The following is a 13980-nucleotide window of genomic DNA, read 5'->3' as shown; positions in this document are numbered from 1 at the left end:
CTAGTATGCCTCCCGGCCCCAGCCCTGGCTCCATGCCCAGACAGGCTGAAGAGGAGGAAGTATCTCCAACCCCCAGCCCTGGCTCCATGCCCAGGCAAACGGAGCAACTAGACCCCTCCCCCTCCTCCACAGCATGTGAGCCTGAGGGAGGTCAATTGCCAACAGCTGCAGACTGGAGTGACCCTCGCGTCAGAAGACTTGATAGACGGAGGCAACAGAAGGAAGGGAGGGGCAGGCCTGGATAAGTGCTGAGTCATGGAGCCACACCCCATGGCCTATATAAAGGATCTGCTTTCTGGCATTCTCTGAGTCAGGCAAAGTCTAAACATATCTTGCTGAAGTCACTTTCTGGTCTCCTGCCTGCCTTGAGAACTTTGCTAGGACTTTGGCAGAGCTGCAGAGGCACGCCTGATTCGGATTTCCCTGACCCGGCCGTCAGCGGAGGAGTGGGACACGACAGGCCCTCCCCCTCCCCAGCTGTATGCCTATCCTATTTAGCCACATTTTTTTGCCACACACGTGAGCAAAGCCACACGTGTGAGCAAAGCACATGCACGGAAGGCGGTGCACATGTGCGGACGAGGCGCTGGCGAGCAATGTGAATACATTGCTGTGCTCACATTTGCAAACCGGGAGGGAAGGTAAATGAACGCCACCCCTGAGTGGCATATTCCAGAACGATGAGTTTTTCCCAGCACTTCCAGTGGTAATCTCAAAATGATTACCTGTCCATGTGTACAGAAGATCAAGGAAGACTTGTAACCTCTCAGCCACATTTCTACACGCTCCATGCACTTCCAAGCCTGGGAGATAAGCATCACCGTAAAATTAGCTTCATTAGAGATCTATTGCCCCATATAATTCCCATCATCTGAATTAAGGCTGCAGTTTACATTAAACCATGCCTCATTGTCATCTCAGCTTCTGGGTCTCTCTCTCTCTCTCTCTCTCTCCCCCCTCCCGTCTGAAAACCCGATGGCCGTGGACAGTCCTTCGAACGTCTTACGTCCTTTCTGGTAGAGTTGATAACATCACATTTCCTGCTGCGCTAGGAATATTCCCAGATCCACCTAGAAGCAATTAGCTTAATCCAATTAGGGAGACCCAAGACTGTGCTTCCTAATCCAGCTTGACGATTCCGTTGGCCGGTTCCAGCACCGAATGCATTCTTAGTTTAACATCTGCCACGGAAGCGAAATTTTTCCCTGCGTTTTCTACAGGGTTAGGAGAAACGGGGCAGCAGATGGGCCTGATGTTTAAAGATGGAGAGATTAAGAGCTCGGTAGAAAAGGAAGCTGTCCAGATCAAGACGGATTTTCTAGCTAATTTGCTCTTTAAAGATGAGCTTGGCGGGAGTTGGTGGCTAATGATGATAAAATGGCATCGGCATTAAAGCCGGCTGAGTGACCTTGAGTGTTCTGACCCAACTCCCCAAACACAACCAACCCTCTGAAGTTAACTCGAAGATTCTTTTAATTAGGAGCCCCGGCAAAAAGTTTCTCTCTCAAAGCAGGCTTACAAGTCTGTCTGGCTCGGAGATGAATAGTTGTCTGCCACATTTATTCATCTCTGCCCCCTGCCTTTTATTCCCAGAGCTAGGGTGGGGTTTCACTAGCAGTGGTGGCTCTTCCTTCCCAGGGACTGGCCCATAGATTTCCATTGTTCTCCTCTCCTCTGCATTCTGTGCATCAATGTGTCAGGCACTGGACCCAGCTAATTCTTCCTCTTACTCATCAGCCACTTCCAGACCTGGGGGCTGTTGACTCTCCATCTGAAGACTGATGGATGGCCCAGGCTCTGCCTCTGTCTCTCTCTCTCTCTGCCAGCTCCATTCCCTCTTCCCCCACGGAGCTCTCAGGTTACCTTGATGTTGACTCCGATTCCCACGCCACCTCCTCCTTCTCTGATTTGGCTGGTGAAGGGGCCGGTGGCTGGCAGGACACAACATTGAGGCAATCACCAGGAGACAGTGAGTTCTAGTCCTATCTTACGCATGAAAAATGACTAAGTGGCTTTGGGCCAATCATCTGGAGACAGTGAGTTCTAGTCCTGTCTTAAGCGTGAAAGCTACCTGACAAGTTCTCCTTGTCTGCACTTTCTGTGTTGTCATTTACGGCAAGCCCCAGAGGTCATGAGGTCATGGAGAATTAGGATTGGATGGAACTCCATTTCCTGGTTTGGAAAATTGGAGTCAGTACTTCGGAAGCTCCAGATTAGCTTTTGAGGAATGTTAGTTCTGATAACCAAGGCATAAAGACTTGAGGGAATGAATGAATGAATGAATGAATGAATGAATGAATGAATGAAACATGAAGAATGGTTGCAGGATTTAAGTATGGCTAGTCCAGAGAAAAGAAGGACTGGGGGGACATGATAGCAGTATTCTAGTATTTAAAGGGCAGCCACAAAGAAGATGGGGGGTCCACCTATTCTCCAAAGCACCAGAAGGCAGGACAAGAAACAATAGATGGAAACTAATCAAGGAGAGATTCGACTTAGAATGAAATTTCCTGACGGAATCAGTGGAACGGCTTAGTTGTGGGTGCTCCATCACTTGAGGCTTTTTTTTATTATTGAAAAAGTTTTTACAAAAATTTTCATCCCCCTTTTCCCCCCTCCCCCCCTCCATCCCCCTCCTCCAAAACCACCCTCCTCCCTCCCCTGACTTCCCAGAACAAACACAAGGTATAATTCAAAAGAAAAAAACAATCATACGCTAAATTTTTCCTAACACAAATTATAATCCCCCCCTTCTTCTCACATCCTAACTTCCCCCATACAAATCAGAGATAAACACATCCTAATCATTCAAAGGCAATCTGAAATCTCTTAATCTGATATCTATTTTGCATATAGTCAATCCATTTTTTCCATTCAGTTAGATATTTTTCTTGTGTAGTGTCTTTCAGAAAGGCTGAGATTTTAGCCATCTCAGCCAAATTAGTAACTTTCAATATCCATTTCTTCTATTGTACTTGAGGCTTTTAAGAAGAGAGTGGACAGCCACTTGTCTCAAATGGCATAGGCTCTCCTGCTTGAGCAAGGGTTTGGGTTAGAAGACCTCCAAGGTCCTTTCCAGTTCTGTTCTGAATTTGAATTTGAATAGGCTTGGTGCCTTCAAGCTTTCTTACTTTCTCTACTAACCTCAATCTGCTGGAGAGCTTCTTCACGTTGACGGATCACTTCTAGGTCCTCCTCTGTGATTTCGGAGAGCAGGGCATTTTCCTGGCTCTGTTCCAGCTGTGAGTTGTCTCCACCACCAAATATCTTCTCATCATCAGCCAGGTCAGAGAAAGGTGTCTTGGGGCTTTGCTGAGAAGGAGAACCAAAACTGTAGAATTAGAACTGTGGGATTCAAATGCTAGAACAGAGTCTTTGAGAAGAGACACGTAGGAGGGACACCATTATCTGAGGAGACTACAAGACAGCTGAAGAAATATAACCCAAACTGAACACCACCCGAGTGGGTTAATGATTTCTTTAATTTATCTTTTTAAAACATTTATATACAGTCAATTCTGGATTTACAACCACATTTAAACCCCAAATTTCCATTCTTTAGGATTTTGTAATACCCTCTATTTTGCTGAAACCTGGAATATTAAATGTGATGTAGGCCCTAGCTTATTAAATGTGACGATCTACACATTTGTCAAATGAGGAGAAAGGGGCTTTGTAGGAAACAAACCTGATAAATACTTGAAATACAACCAAGAGTTCCAGGCAGTGTATAAATTCAAAGGGTGGAAAATTGAATTACTCCTTTGTGAAATTAAAACTCGCATGCTAATACAGCTCTGTCAATTTCATATATTGTTTACACCACAAATATAAAAAGGGTTAGATCCAGTTTTAGACACAGTTATAAAAGTAGCAAAGCAATCAATTGGACATAAGACATTAGTAAGTTAGGAATTGTAAATTACATAACTTATGAGGTAGGCTTTGCCCATATATATATATATATATTGTTTTGATAGCTCTTACCACCAATCTAAATTTACACTATTAGGATAGTACAAGGCTCCAAATTCTCTATTATTATAGTAACTAAATGTTAGTTATTGCAGTAACAGCCATCTTCAACAAGAATTTAAATTCTGAGTAAAATGTTTCTTTAAATGTCCCATCAATTGTGTTGTAAATGTTGTACCTTGATGAACGTATCTTTTCTTTTATGTACATTGAGAGCATATGCACCAAGACAAATTCCTTGTGTGTCCAATCACACTTGGCCAATAAAATTCTATTCTATTCTATTCTATTCTAACATATGGCAGAAGAAGAAGAAAAGATATAGCAGAATTCAAAAAAAATGTCCTATAAGAAAGGACACTGATTTTAATGGTGATTTCACTTCAATTTCTGCATCTAATGAGAAGGATTGGATTGGATTGGATTGGGTTGGGTTGGGTTGGGTTGGATTGGAGTGGAATGGATTACATTAATAGACAGACAGACAATCAGACAGATAGATACTGAGAGATAGACAGACAAACAGACAGACAGAGGCAGATGATACATTAGACAGATGATACGTATCTAAAATAGATGAAAGATGATTGACAGATGACAGATAGGCGATAAATATTACTATGCTTGGTCACACAATCATCCAGATGTTTAGACTTGATTTGGCATTTTTATCCACCTATCGAGTCTTTCCCAAGGACTTGGGATAGGCAGATGTGGATGTTTGATGCTGTTAAAGATATGACCGCAGGAGGATGATGATGATGTCAAATCTGAAATAGCTGATCGATAGCTAACTAGCTAGCTAGCTAGCTAGATAGATAGATGCATGATGATAGATAGAAAGACAAAGAAAAATAAATTAGATATAGACAGGTACATGGATGGATGGATGGATAGAGATAGATTAGATAGATAGATAGATAGATAGATAGATAGATAGATAGATAGATAGATAGATGATAGAGATAGATGATAGACAGATACAATAGTTGAGAGAGGGGGGGAAGGGGATATAGATAGGATAGACAGATGGGTGGAGAGACAAAGACAGAGAGAGACACGAGAGATAGATAGAGATAGATACATTATCGCAGGATGTAACAACATATTTCAAGGAAAGCTGCCTTTCGCAATTGACGGATGGGGATGTTGTCCATGCTGACGGTGTTCAAATGGCACTGCAGATGTTTTGGGATTTTCACCAAGTCACCTGTCGCTGTTATTATGATTCAGTAAAATAATACTGGATAAATAATGGATAAATCATAATTGATAAATCATAACTAGATAATACCTAGTGAGCCAAAGACTGGGGAAATAACCGGGTTAGAACCACGTGGCTTTTTGGTGAGGGAGAGAAGGGTTGGATGCTCTTCTATAGGGCACAACTCTGGGGTCCGACGAGAGGATGTTGTTTGATCGAAGGGACCCAAAGCATGCTTCTTCCTGCCAGATCTGGTGGGGCAAGCAGGAAAGATCCCTCCAAGGTCCCTTCCAGCTCTATTCTGATCGATCAATCGGGACCCAGATGGATTCACAAGTAGCTTGGCCCCCTAAGCAATGTAGGACTTTACAGGCAATAACAAAACACCTTGAATCACCACCTCTGGATGCAATACAGAGGTGGGTTTCAGCAGGTTCTGACCAGTTCTGGAGAACCGGTAGCGGAAATTTTGAGTAGTTCGGAGAACCGGTAGTAAAAATTCCGACTGGCCCCGCCCCCATCTATTCTCTGCCTCCCGAGTCCCAGCTGATCGGGAGGAAATGGGGATTTTGCAGTAACCTTCCCCTGGATTGGGGAGGGAATGGAGATTTTACAGTATCCTTCCCCTGCCACGCCCAGCAAGCCACACCCACCAAGCCACGCCATGCCCACCAAGCCACACCCACAGAACCAGTAGTAAAAATTTTGAAACCCACCACTGATGCAATGTACTGTACCCCTTGACTGACGACCAAAATGTCTGTTGCTGAGCGGGAGAATTGTTCAGTGAGCTTTGCTCCATGTTATGACCGTTTGTTAAGTGCACCACTGCAGTTGTGAAGGTAATAACCTGGCGGTTCAGTGAATCTGCCTTTCCCCATCGACTTAAGATTGCAAAAGGGGATCACGTGACTCCCCCCCCCTCCGGGATGCTGCAACCGTCATAAATATGAGCCAGTTGAGCAAGTGTCTCAAATTTGGATCGCGTGACCACGGGGATACTGTCGTGTCCCACTCCTCCGCTGACGGCCGGGTCAGGGAAATCCGAATCAGGCGTGCCTCTGCAGCTCTGCCAAAGTCCTAGCAAAGTCCTCAAGGCAGGCAGGAGACCAGAAAGTGATTTCAGCAAGATAAGGTAGACTTTGCCTGACTCAGAGAATGCCAGAAAGCAGGTCCTTTATATAGGCCATGGGGTGTGGCTCCATGACTCAGCACTTATCCCGGCCTGCCCCTCCCTTCCTTCTGTTGACGCCGCTTATCAATTCTCCTGAAGCGAGGGTCACTCCAGTCTGCAGCTGTTGGTAATTGATCTTCCTCAGGCTCACATGCTGTGGGGGAGGGGGAGGGGTCTAGTTGCTTTGTTTGCTGGGCATGGAGCCAGGGCTGGGGACTGGAGGCGCTTCTTCCTCCTCAGCCTGTCTGGGCATGGAGCCAGGGCTGGGGCCGGGAGGCATGCTAGGACATTCCTCAGCGTTCGGAAGCAGATAAGAAGGCCCCGGCTGCGGGGAAAGTGGACGAGGCACAACAGATACTGTAACGGTTGTCAAGTGTGGAAAATGGTCATAAATCAGTGAGGGAAGTCCCCCTACCCATCCTTGAAGAATGAGATATTTTGGAAATATTAAAAAAGCATAATATTATATTTCTCTAAATAAGAAATGGAGATCATGTGTTTTTTTTTTAGAGGCAGGAAGCAGACTCACTCTTAATAGCCACCCCGCCCCCAGCAGATATTTGGTGCCCATTAAGAAAGACTGGGCCAGCCAATCTACAAAACAAAAGACCTCCAGCTACAGGATGATGGGATTAAGAAGAAGAGGACATGATATGTTCTGTCCCCCGCAAACCACAACCAAGAAGACACGCGAGCTGAATATATTTGCCAGCAATTTACTCCTATGACAGATATCAGTTCTGGCAACGAACCTGCGATTGCCTGCCAAGTTCTCTTATCTCCTGAGACCAGCATAACTGCAGTTCAGAAATAAACAGAAATCCAGAAGCCAAAGTCTTAGTCTCAAAATATTGCAGCCAAAGTTTTCAAGAGTCAGTTTTTGTCCGTCACAAGAAGCTATAGAGCAGCTCCTCCTGCTTTTATACCCTGTGGGGTGTGGCTCCATGACTCAGCACTCTCTAGACCTGCCCTACCCCTTCTTTTGTTGTTCCCGCCTCTCCTTTCTGCAATGCCTGGGATTTAACCAGGACTGATTGTCAGCAGCTGAGTCTTGAGGCGTTTCCTGGGAGGGGGAAACCTGTGGGAGAAAGAGGCCTCGTCATCTCCTCCACCTGGCCTGCCTATGGATCCTGGAGCAGAGCCCGAGAGGAAGGTCCTGCAGAGGGAAGCCCTGTTGGCTCTTCCCCCTCACTCTCTGAGTCACTCTCTGCCAAGAAGCCAGGCTCGGGAGCCGAAGACACAACACCCTCTTTCCGATAAGCCTCTGTTGTTTCCAGTGTCTTTCTCTTAGCTTGGAACTTAACCAGAGGGATATTTCTCCCAAACATCACTTTTATCCATGCCCTTGTAACTTCAAATGGACACTAAGTGGACTGTTGCAAGTCGAGGACATCCTGTACTTAAAAAAAAAAAAACTACTGAAAATGTTGTATCACATGCTCAACATTCCTTATGATCATCCCCTACTGTTCTTTATTGGAATATTCACCTCTTTTAAATGTGCAGGTGGAGCGCACGACAGCCTTGCACTATCCAACTAACTGCAAAATACACATATTGGTATATCATTTGCAAAAGAATTTACTAAAAGAAGGAAGCATTTCCACAACTGATTTATACACTGATTTAATGTAAGCAATTTTTCATCTTTTGCACATGGATGGAATAGAAAGTCATGTCAGTTTCTGAAAAGTGCAGAATTCAGAATTTGCCTTCTCGTATTAGTCCAGAAATCTGAAAATTGAGTAAAGTCATAGGGGAATAAAAGTGAACTCCATCATTCTTGGTTCATTTTCCTCATTGGCCTCAAATTTCCTGATTTCTCTTTGAGACAATGAGATGTTGGCTTTAAAAGACAGGAGTTGAGCAAGTTGTGTTAGGAAAGTGCTCTGACTACTTTTGACACTGCGGTAACCGACACACAAAGTTTTTAAGATGAATTTCCTGAAATGGCTCTCCAACGAAGTCATTCTCTCTTTACATTTTCCCGGTGCAAGCTTTCCTAAGCATTTCTCTAATGACTCGGTAATTCCCTCCCTCCCCTTAACTAATTACTGGCAGGCACATATTACCAGTATTCTCAGAAGCATCTCGCACGAACATTTTATTCATTATCTTCTGATCCAGAATTTTCACGATGGAAAAATAAATGCTGGAACATTTTTTCTCAAGGCTGTGCTGGAGGGGAAGCTGTTTTGGACTGTTTGCAAATTTTCTGTTTTCCTATGGAGTCCTTGATGCTCTCTTGTTTCATTCTGCAGATGTTTCATCACCCAACTAGGTAACATCATCCGAGCTAGAAGGAAGGGGAAGCTGCAGGGAGGAGGAGGAGGAGGAGGAGGAAAACTGTGGGGTCCTTGTGCTCTCTGAGCTTTGTTGTTTCCTTGCAGATGTTTCATTACCCAACTAGGTAACAACATTAATCGTAGAAGGGAGGGGAAGTTGCATGGAGCAGGAAAAGGGAGAGGAGGAGGAGGAGGAGGAGGAGGAGGAGGAGGAGGAGGAGGAGGAGGAGGAGGAGGAGGAGGAGGAGGAGGAGGACTGTAGAGTCCTTGGTGCTCTCTGTTTTCCTGAAGACATTTCATTACCCAACTAGGTAATTCCATCAGTACTAAAGTGGAGAGGTGTTTGTGGAGCGGAGGAGCAAGAGGAGAGGAAGAGAAGGAGAATCACAAAGGCCTTGTTGCTCTGCAAACCTGGTTGTTTCCTTGCAGATGTTTCATTACCCAACTAGGGATCATCATCAGTGCTTGTAGGGAGTAGGGTTGGGTTTCTTTTTACATACAAGTGGTTTGCCCTGTCAGTGCTGGTGGGCGTGCTCTTGGTGCTTCCTTCATTAGGTTATTGTTTACTATTTGTTTGAATTGATGTTTCTTGGATTGGGATATTATTTAGCGCTTGATTGTTGCTCTAGTAGTACTCTTGGCGTCAATCTCTGCTTATGTGAGTGTTGAACAGGCATTTGGCTCTCCTTTTTAGCTTTTTGATCGTCCCTTTTAAACGATACACAGTTTTTGTTTACCTCAATGTGCCTGTTGATGGCCGATTTGTCAAAGAACCTTTTTCCTGCTTCCTATCCACAGCTTGCAGCGGTTGTCATTGGAAAAACACTTCTGTCGTGCTCTGGGTTTTGTTTTTTTTAGTGGCCTTCAGATGGAAACTCTGTCCATGGCCACTCATCGGATGATGGCCTCACCTAGTTACTGTATGGCCATCCATGCTAATGTTTAGTTTAGTTTAGTTTAGTTTATTTAGATTTTTATACCGCCCTTCTCCCGAAGGACTCAGGGCGGTGTACAACCAGATTAAAACAATAATATACAAAATTAAAATAACAATTAAAATACAGATTCAAAGATGGCCGAAAATTAAAACCGTCAAATTGACCTATACTAAAATACTCCAATCTAAAATTATTAAAAAAACAGAAATTTAAAAATTTAAAAATCAAGCCAGCCCCGCTTGGATGAACAGATATGTTTTCAATTCACGGCGAAAGGTCCGAAGGTCAGGTAATTGGGGTAAACCGGGGGGAAGTTTGTTCCAGAGGGTGGGTGCTCCAACAGAGAAGGCCCTTCCCCTGGGGGCCGCCAGCCGACATTGTTTGGCGGACGGCACCCTGAGAAGACCCTCTCTGTGTGAGCGTACGGGTCGGTGGGAGGCAGACGGTAACAGCAGGCGGTCCCGTAAGTACCCGGGCCCTAAGCCATGGAGCGCTTTAAAGGTGGTAACCAACACATTGAAGCACACCCGAAAGACCACAGGTAGCCAGTGCAGACTGCGCAGGAGCGGTGTTACCCGGGAGCAACGTGTGGCTCCCTCAATCACCCGCGCAGCTGCATTCTGGACTAACTGGAGCCTCCGAGTGCACTTCAGGGGTAGCCCCATGTAGAGAGCATTGCAATAATCCAGACGAGAAGTGACGAGAGCATGAGTGACCGTGCATAAGGCATCCCGGTCAAGAAAGGGGCGCAACTGGCGCACCAGGCGAACCTGGTAAAAGGCTCTCCTGGAGACGGCCGCCAACTGATCTTCAAACGACAGCAGTCCATCCAGGAGAATGCCCAAGTTGCGCACCCTTTCTGTTGGGGCCAATGACTCGCCCCCAACAGTCAGCCACAGTTGCAGCTGACTGTACCGGGGTGCCGGCATCCACAGCCACTCCATCTTGGATGGATTGAGTCTGAGTCTGTTTCTCCCCATCCAGACCCGTACTGCTTCCAGGCATCGGGACAGCACTTCACTAATGCTACAGTGATGCCTCGAGCAAGTTCTCCTGTCAGCCTTCCAAGTAATGGACCCATAGAAAGTAGAATTCTGAGGCAGGCAAATTCCTCAAAGGACAGTTCTGTAACCTTAAACACTCAAAGAGCCATTTGGACCCGTTTCCCATAGAAAAGAAAACACTGGGAGCCACAAAACCTGGGTAGGTGTGGCCAACTCAATATTACTCCCATCCGGTCACATGATACTCCGTCCCCAGCCACGCTTACCCAGGTTTTGTGGGTCCCAGTGTTTTCTGTGGGAAATGGGTCTCCCTTCCTCCCTCCCATTCCTGTTTTTCTCTCTTTTTCCTCTTCCTTCCTTCCTTCCTTCCTCCCTCCCTTTCCTTTTTCTTTTTTTCTTTTTTCCTTCCTTCCTTCCTTCCTTCCTTCCTTCCTTCCTTTCCTCTCTCTCATTTGTTTCCCTCTTTTCCCTCTTTCTCTCCCTCCAACTTTCTCAATTCTCTCTCCCTCTCTTTCATTTGTTTCTTCTTCCTCTCTCTCATTCGCTCCCTCCATTCTTTTGTCATTTCTCTCTCTCTCTCTCTCTCTTTATCCCCTTTTCTCTCATTTCTTTCTTTTTTTAAAAAAATAATTTTTATTAAACTTCAAATTTTTAAAAAAATAAGAGAAAAAAACAAAAACACATTAAAAACACATAACAGACACAATATAACATATTTTACAGCTTGCCGTATCGGCGATGATATATAGTCTCTATTCCTTATTTACACGTTCCTCTACATTCTTATATTTACATTGGTTTCTATTTTTCTCTCATTTCTATCTCTCTCTTGCATATATATGCATGAGCGGGAATACCCTCGCAACGCCGCCAGTGGCATTCATTGAGAAGCATCCTCTGGATCAGAGGTCACCAACCTTTCGGACCTCGGGGACCACTATATTTATAATTTTAAATCCCGCAGACCACTAATACGATCTGCCTAATGACCGGCTGGGTGGGCGTGGCCAGGTGGTCATGTGACTTGTTGGGCGTGGCCAACTCGATGTCACTCACATCGAGGGGCACCTTGCCGACCTCTACTCACCCCTCCCAGTCCCTCCTCGCCTCCCCACCTGGCTCCTTAGGGCCCCAACAGGAAGCAGTTGCTGGAGCTAAGCAGCCACCATGAAAAGGAGTTGTCAAAACAGCTCAGTTCAAATTGGATCTGACTGAGAAGGAGGCTCAGCAGAAGCACCTCACTGAGGACTAGGAGCATAGGCTTTCCAAAAAGAGGAAAGACCTGCGGGAGTGCAAGGCCAGGTAAAGGCACCTGGAGGCTCAGCTTGGCTGAGATGGTCAGCCAGTTCCCAGCCATGATCCAGTCCCACTGGAACAAGGCCCTCCGGCTCTTTGCCACCAGCAGCATTTCCCTCCAGCCTTCACCCAAAGCCCCACACCAGGAAGCTGAAGCAGACCCCAAGTTGGAATTTCTGCCCCCTCCGATCTGCACAAAATGACCCCGAAGGGGGAGACTCTCTGCAGCCACACATACGTTCATTGCACAAATCTGTCCCAAGGGCTGTAGTTCAAGGACCCCTGATTTAGTGCAATATATCCCACCCTCTGGAACGAACTCCCCCCAGGACTCCGTCAACTTCCGGACCTCCGAACCTTCCGCCGCGAGCTTAAAACACATCTATTTATTTGCGCAGGACTGGATTAGATTTTAAATTTATATTGGTTTTAATGGGTTATTTTATATTGTTTTTAAAATTTGGCTATGTAGAATAAGTTTTTTAAGTGCTATTTTATTTTGTAATTATTTTATCTTTTGTATCTTTTTTATCTGCCTGTGAACCGCCCTGAGTCCCTAGGGAGATAGGGCGGTATACAAATGTGATAAATAAAATAATAAATAAATAAATAAATAATGCAAATAATTTTTCTGCGGACCACCAAAATTTTCTCGTGGACCACCAGTGGTCCACGGACCACCGGTTGGTGACCGCTGCTCTGGATGGCTTTAAATCTTGCACGGGGGACTTTCATCACCTGGAAGATGCTTTTCAATCAATGCCGCTGGTGGCACTCCTCAGCTGGAGGAGTAAAGAAGCTTAGGGCAGCGGGAAACCAGTTGAACCTCGCAAGCCCAGCCTGCTTGGAGAAAGCCAGAGAGCCCTCGCCAAAGACACTTACCCGCCAGCTGGTAAATCTGCCCGCTCCGCGTGCCTTCACTGCACCCTCCCGGCCCTGTAACAGCCAGCCAGGGGGTCACGTAAGGAGGAAGAGAAGAGCCGTCTTTGGGGAAGCCCCCATTGTGGCTCATGTTCACTCCTCCACTGTGGGCCTGTCTCCCTTTCCGTTGTACCCTCCTCCTGGATCCCATTATCAACCCGCCAGCCCTTGTATTAGTGAGGTTGGCGTTGGCCAAGGCCATGTTGGGCCAGTGTCTTGGGCCGAAGAGCAGGTCACATGACTGGGTCGGCAGGGAGTTGCAGGAGAGGGGTCAAAGACATGCGACATGTGGCTCCAGTTTATTGGATACATCATATTGGCACAACTGGTGAAAGCCAACTCTGAAAATTCCCGCGGCTTTCACCTAATCAATAGTTCCCCCCCCCACAAAAGTCACTGGTCACACTGTTCAATCCAGATGTTAGCCAGTAGCTTGGTTACTTTGCTCCTCCTCTGGCCAGCCACCTGTGAGAATGTCCTTGGTTCCCACAAAAAAACTTTATTGTTTTGGCTACAAAACCCCACCTAACTCTCTTCCTCCCTCCCACCGTTGCGTGGCAACCCTGAAGCCTCCAAGATGGCCTCAGCCAGCTTCACTTCAGTGTTGACATCTCCAGCATGTCCTTTAAAAACTGCAGTTTTGTTATACCAGGATCTTATTATCATATGTGGTGGACATGCCCGGAAGCCAAAAACTATTGGGAGCAAATAAAGGGTTGGTTAGAAGAAATGACCCAACAACACATTGACTCAAAACAGGAGTTGTTCTTATTGGGGATTCTACCAGAGAAAATCAGTAAAGAAAATATTTGCTTATACAGGTAATTACAGCAGCAAGAATTGTCTTTGCGCAAAATTGGAAAGTAGAGAAAATACCCCTGGAAGGAGAATTATTAGAAAAAAATTAGATTGTGTAGAAATGAACAGATTAACTTTGATGATTAAGGAAAGCGAGGATTCAGAATACTTTAAGATATGGGATAAATTTTACCATTGGTTAGAAGAAAGGTACAGATAAGCAATGGATAATTATGTAAGATAATGATAATAATGTATCTGTGGAAAAATGGTAATAGTTGGTAATAATAAAAAGGAGAGAAGCAACTTAGAACTAAGGAGAAATTTCTTGACAGTTAGAACAATTAATCAGTGGAACAACTTGCCTGCAGAAGTTGTGAATACT

The 13980-nt window shown here is 45.4% G+C and overlaps 1 protein-coding gene across 1 annotated transcript in view; it reads right to left on the bottom strand.

Annotated features, from left to right (window-relative positions):
- TSNARE1 (t-SNARE domain containing 1) overlaps nucleotides 1–13980 on the bottom strand; it is a 355693-nt gene that overhangs the window by 162379 nt on the left and 179334 nt on the right. The window contains exon 9 of the mRNA XM_058177145.1: nucleotides 3145–3312. Coding sequence (XP_058033128.1) covers nucleotides 3145–3312 — 168 coding nt within the window. The remainder of the gene's footprint in view (nucleotides 1–3144; nucleotides 3313–13980) is intronic.

The sequence above is a fragment of the Ahaetulla prasina genome, chromosome 3, assembly GCF_028640845.1.
Source record: "Ahaetulla prasina isolate Xishuangbanna chromosome 3, ASM2864084v1, whole genome shotgun sequence".
NCBI classification, from domain to species: domain Eukaryota; kingdom Metazoa; phylum Chordata; class Lepidosauria; order Squamata; family Colubridae; genus Ahaetulla; species Ahaetulla prasina.
The sequence above is the reverse complement of the archived record's forward strand: the minus strand, read 5'-3'. Positions and strand labels throughout refer to the sequence as shown.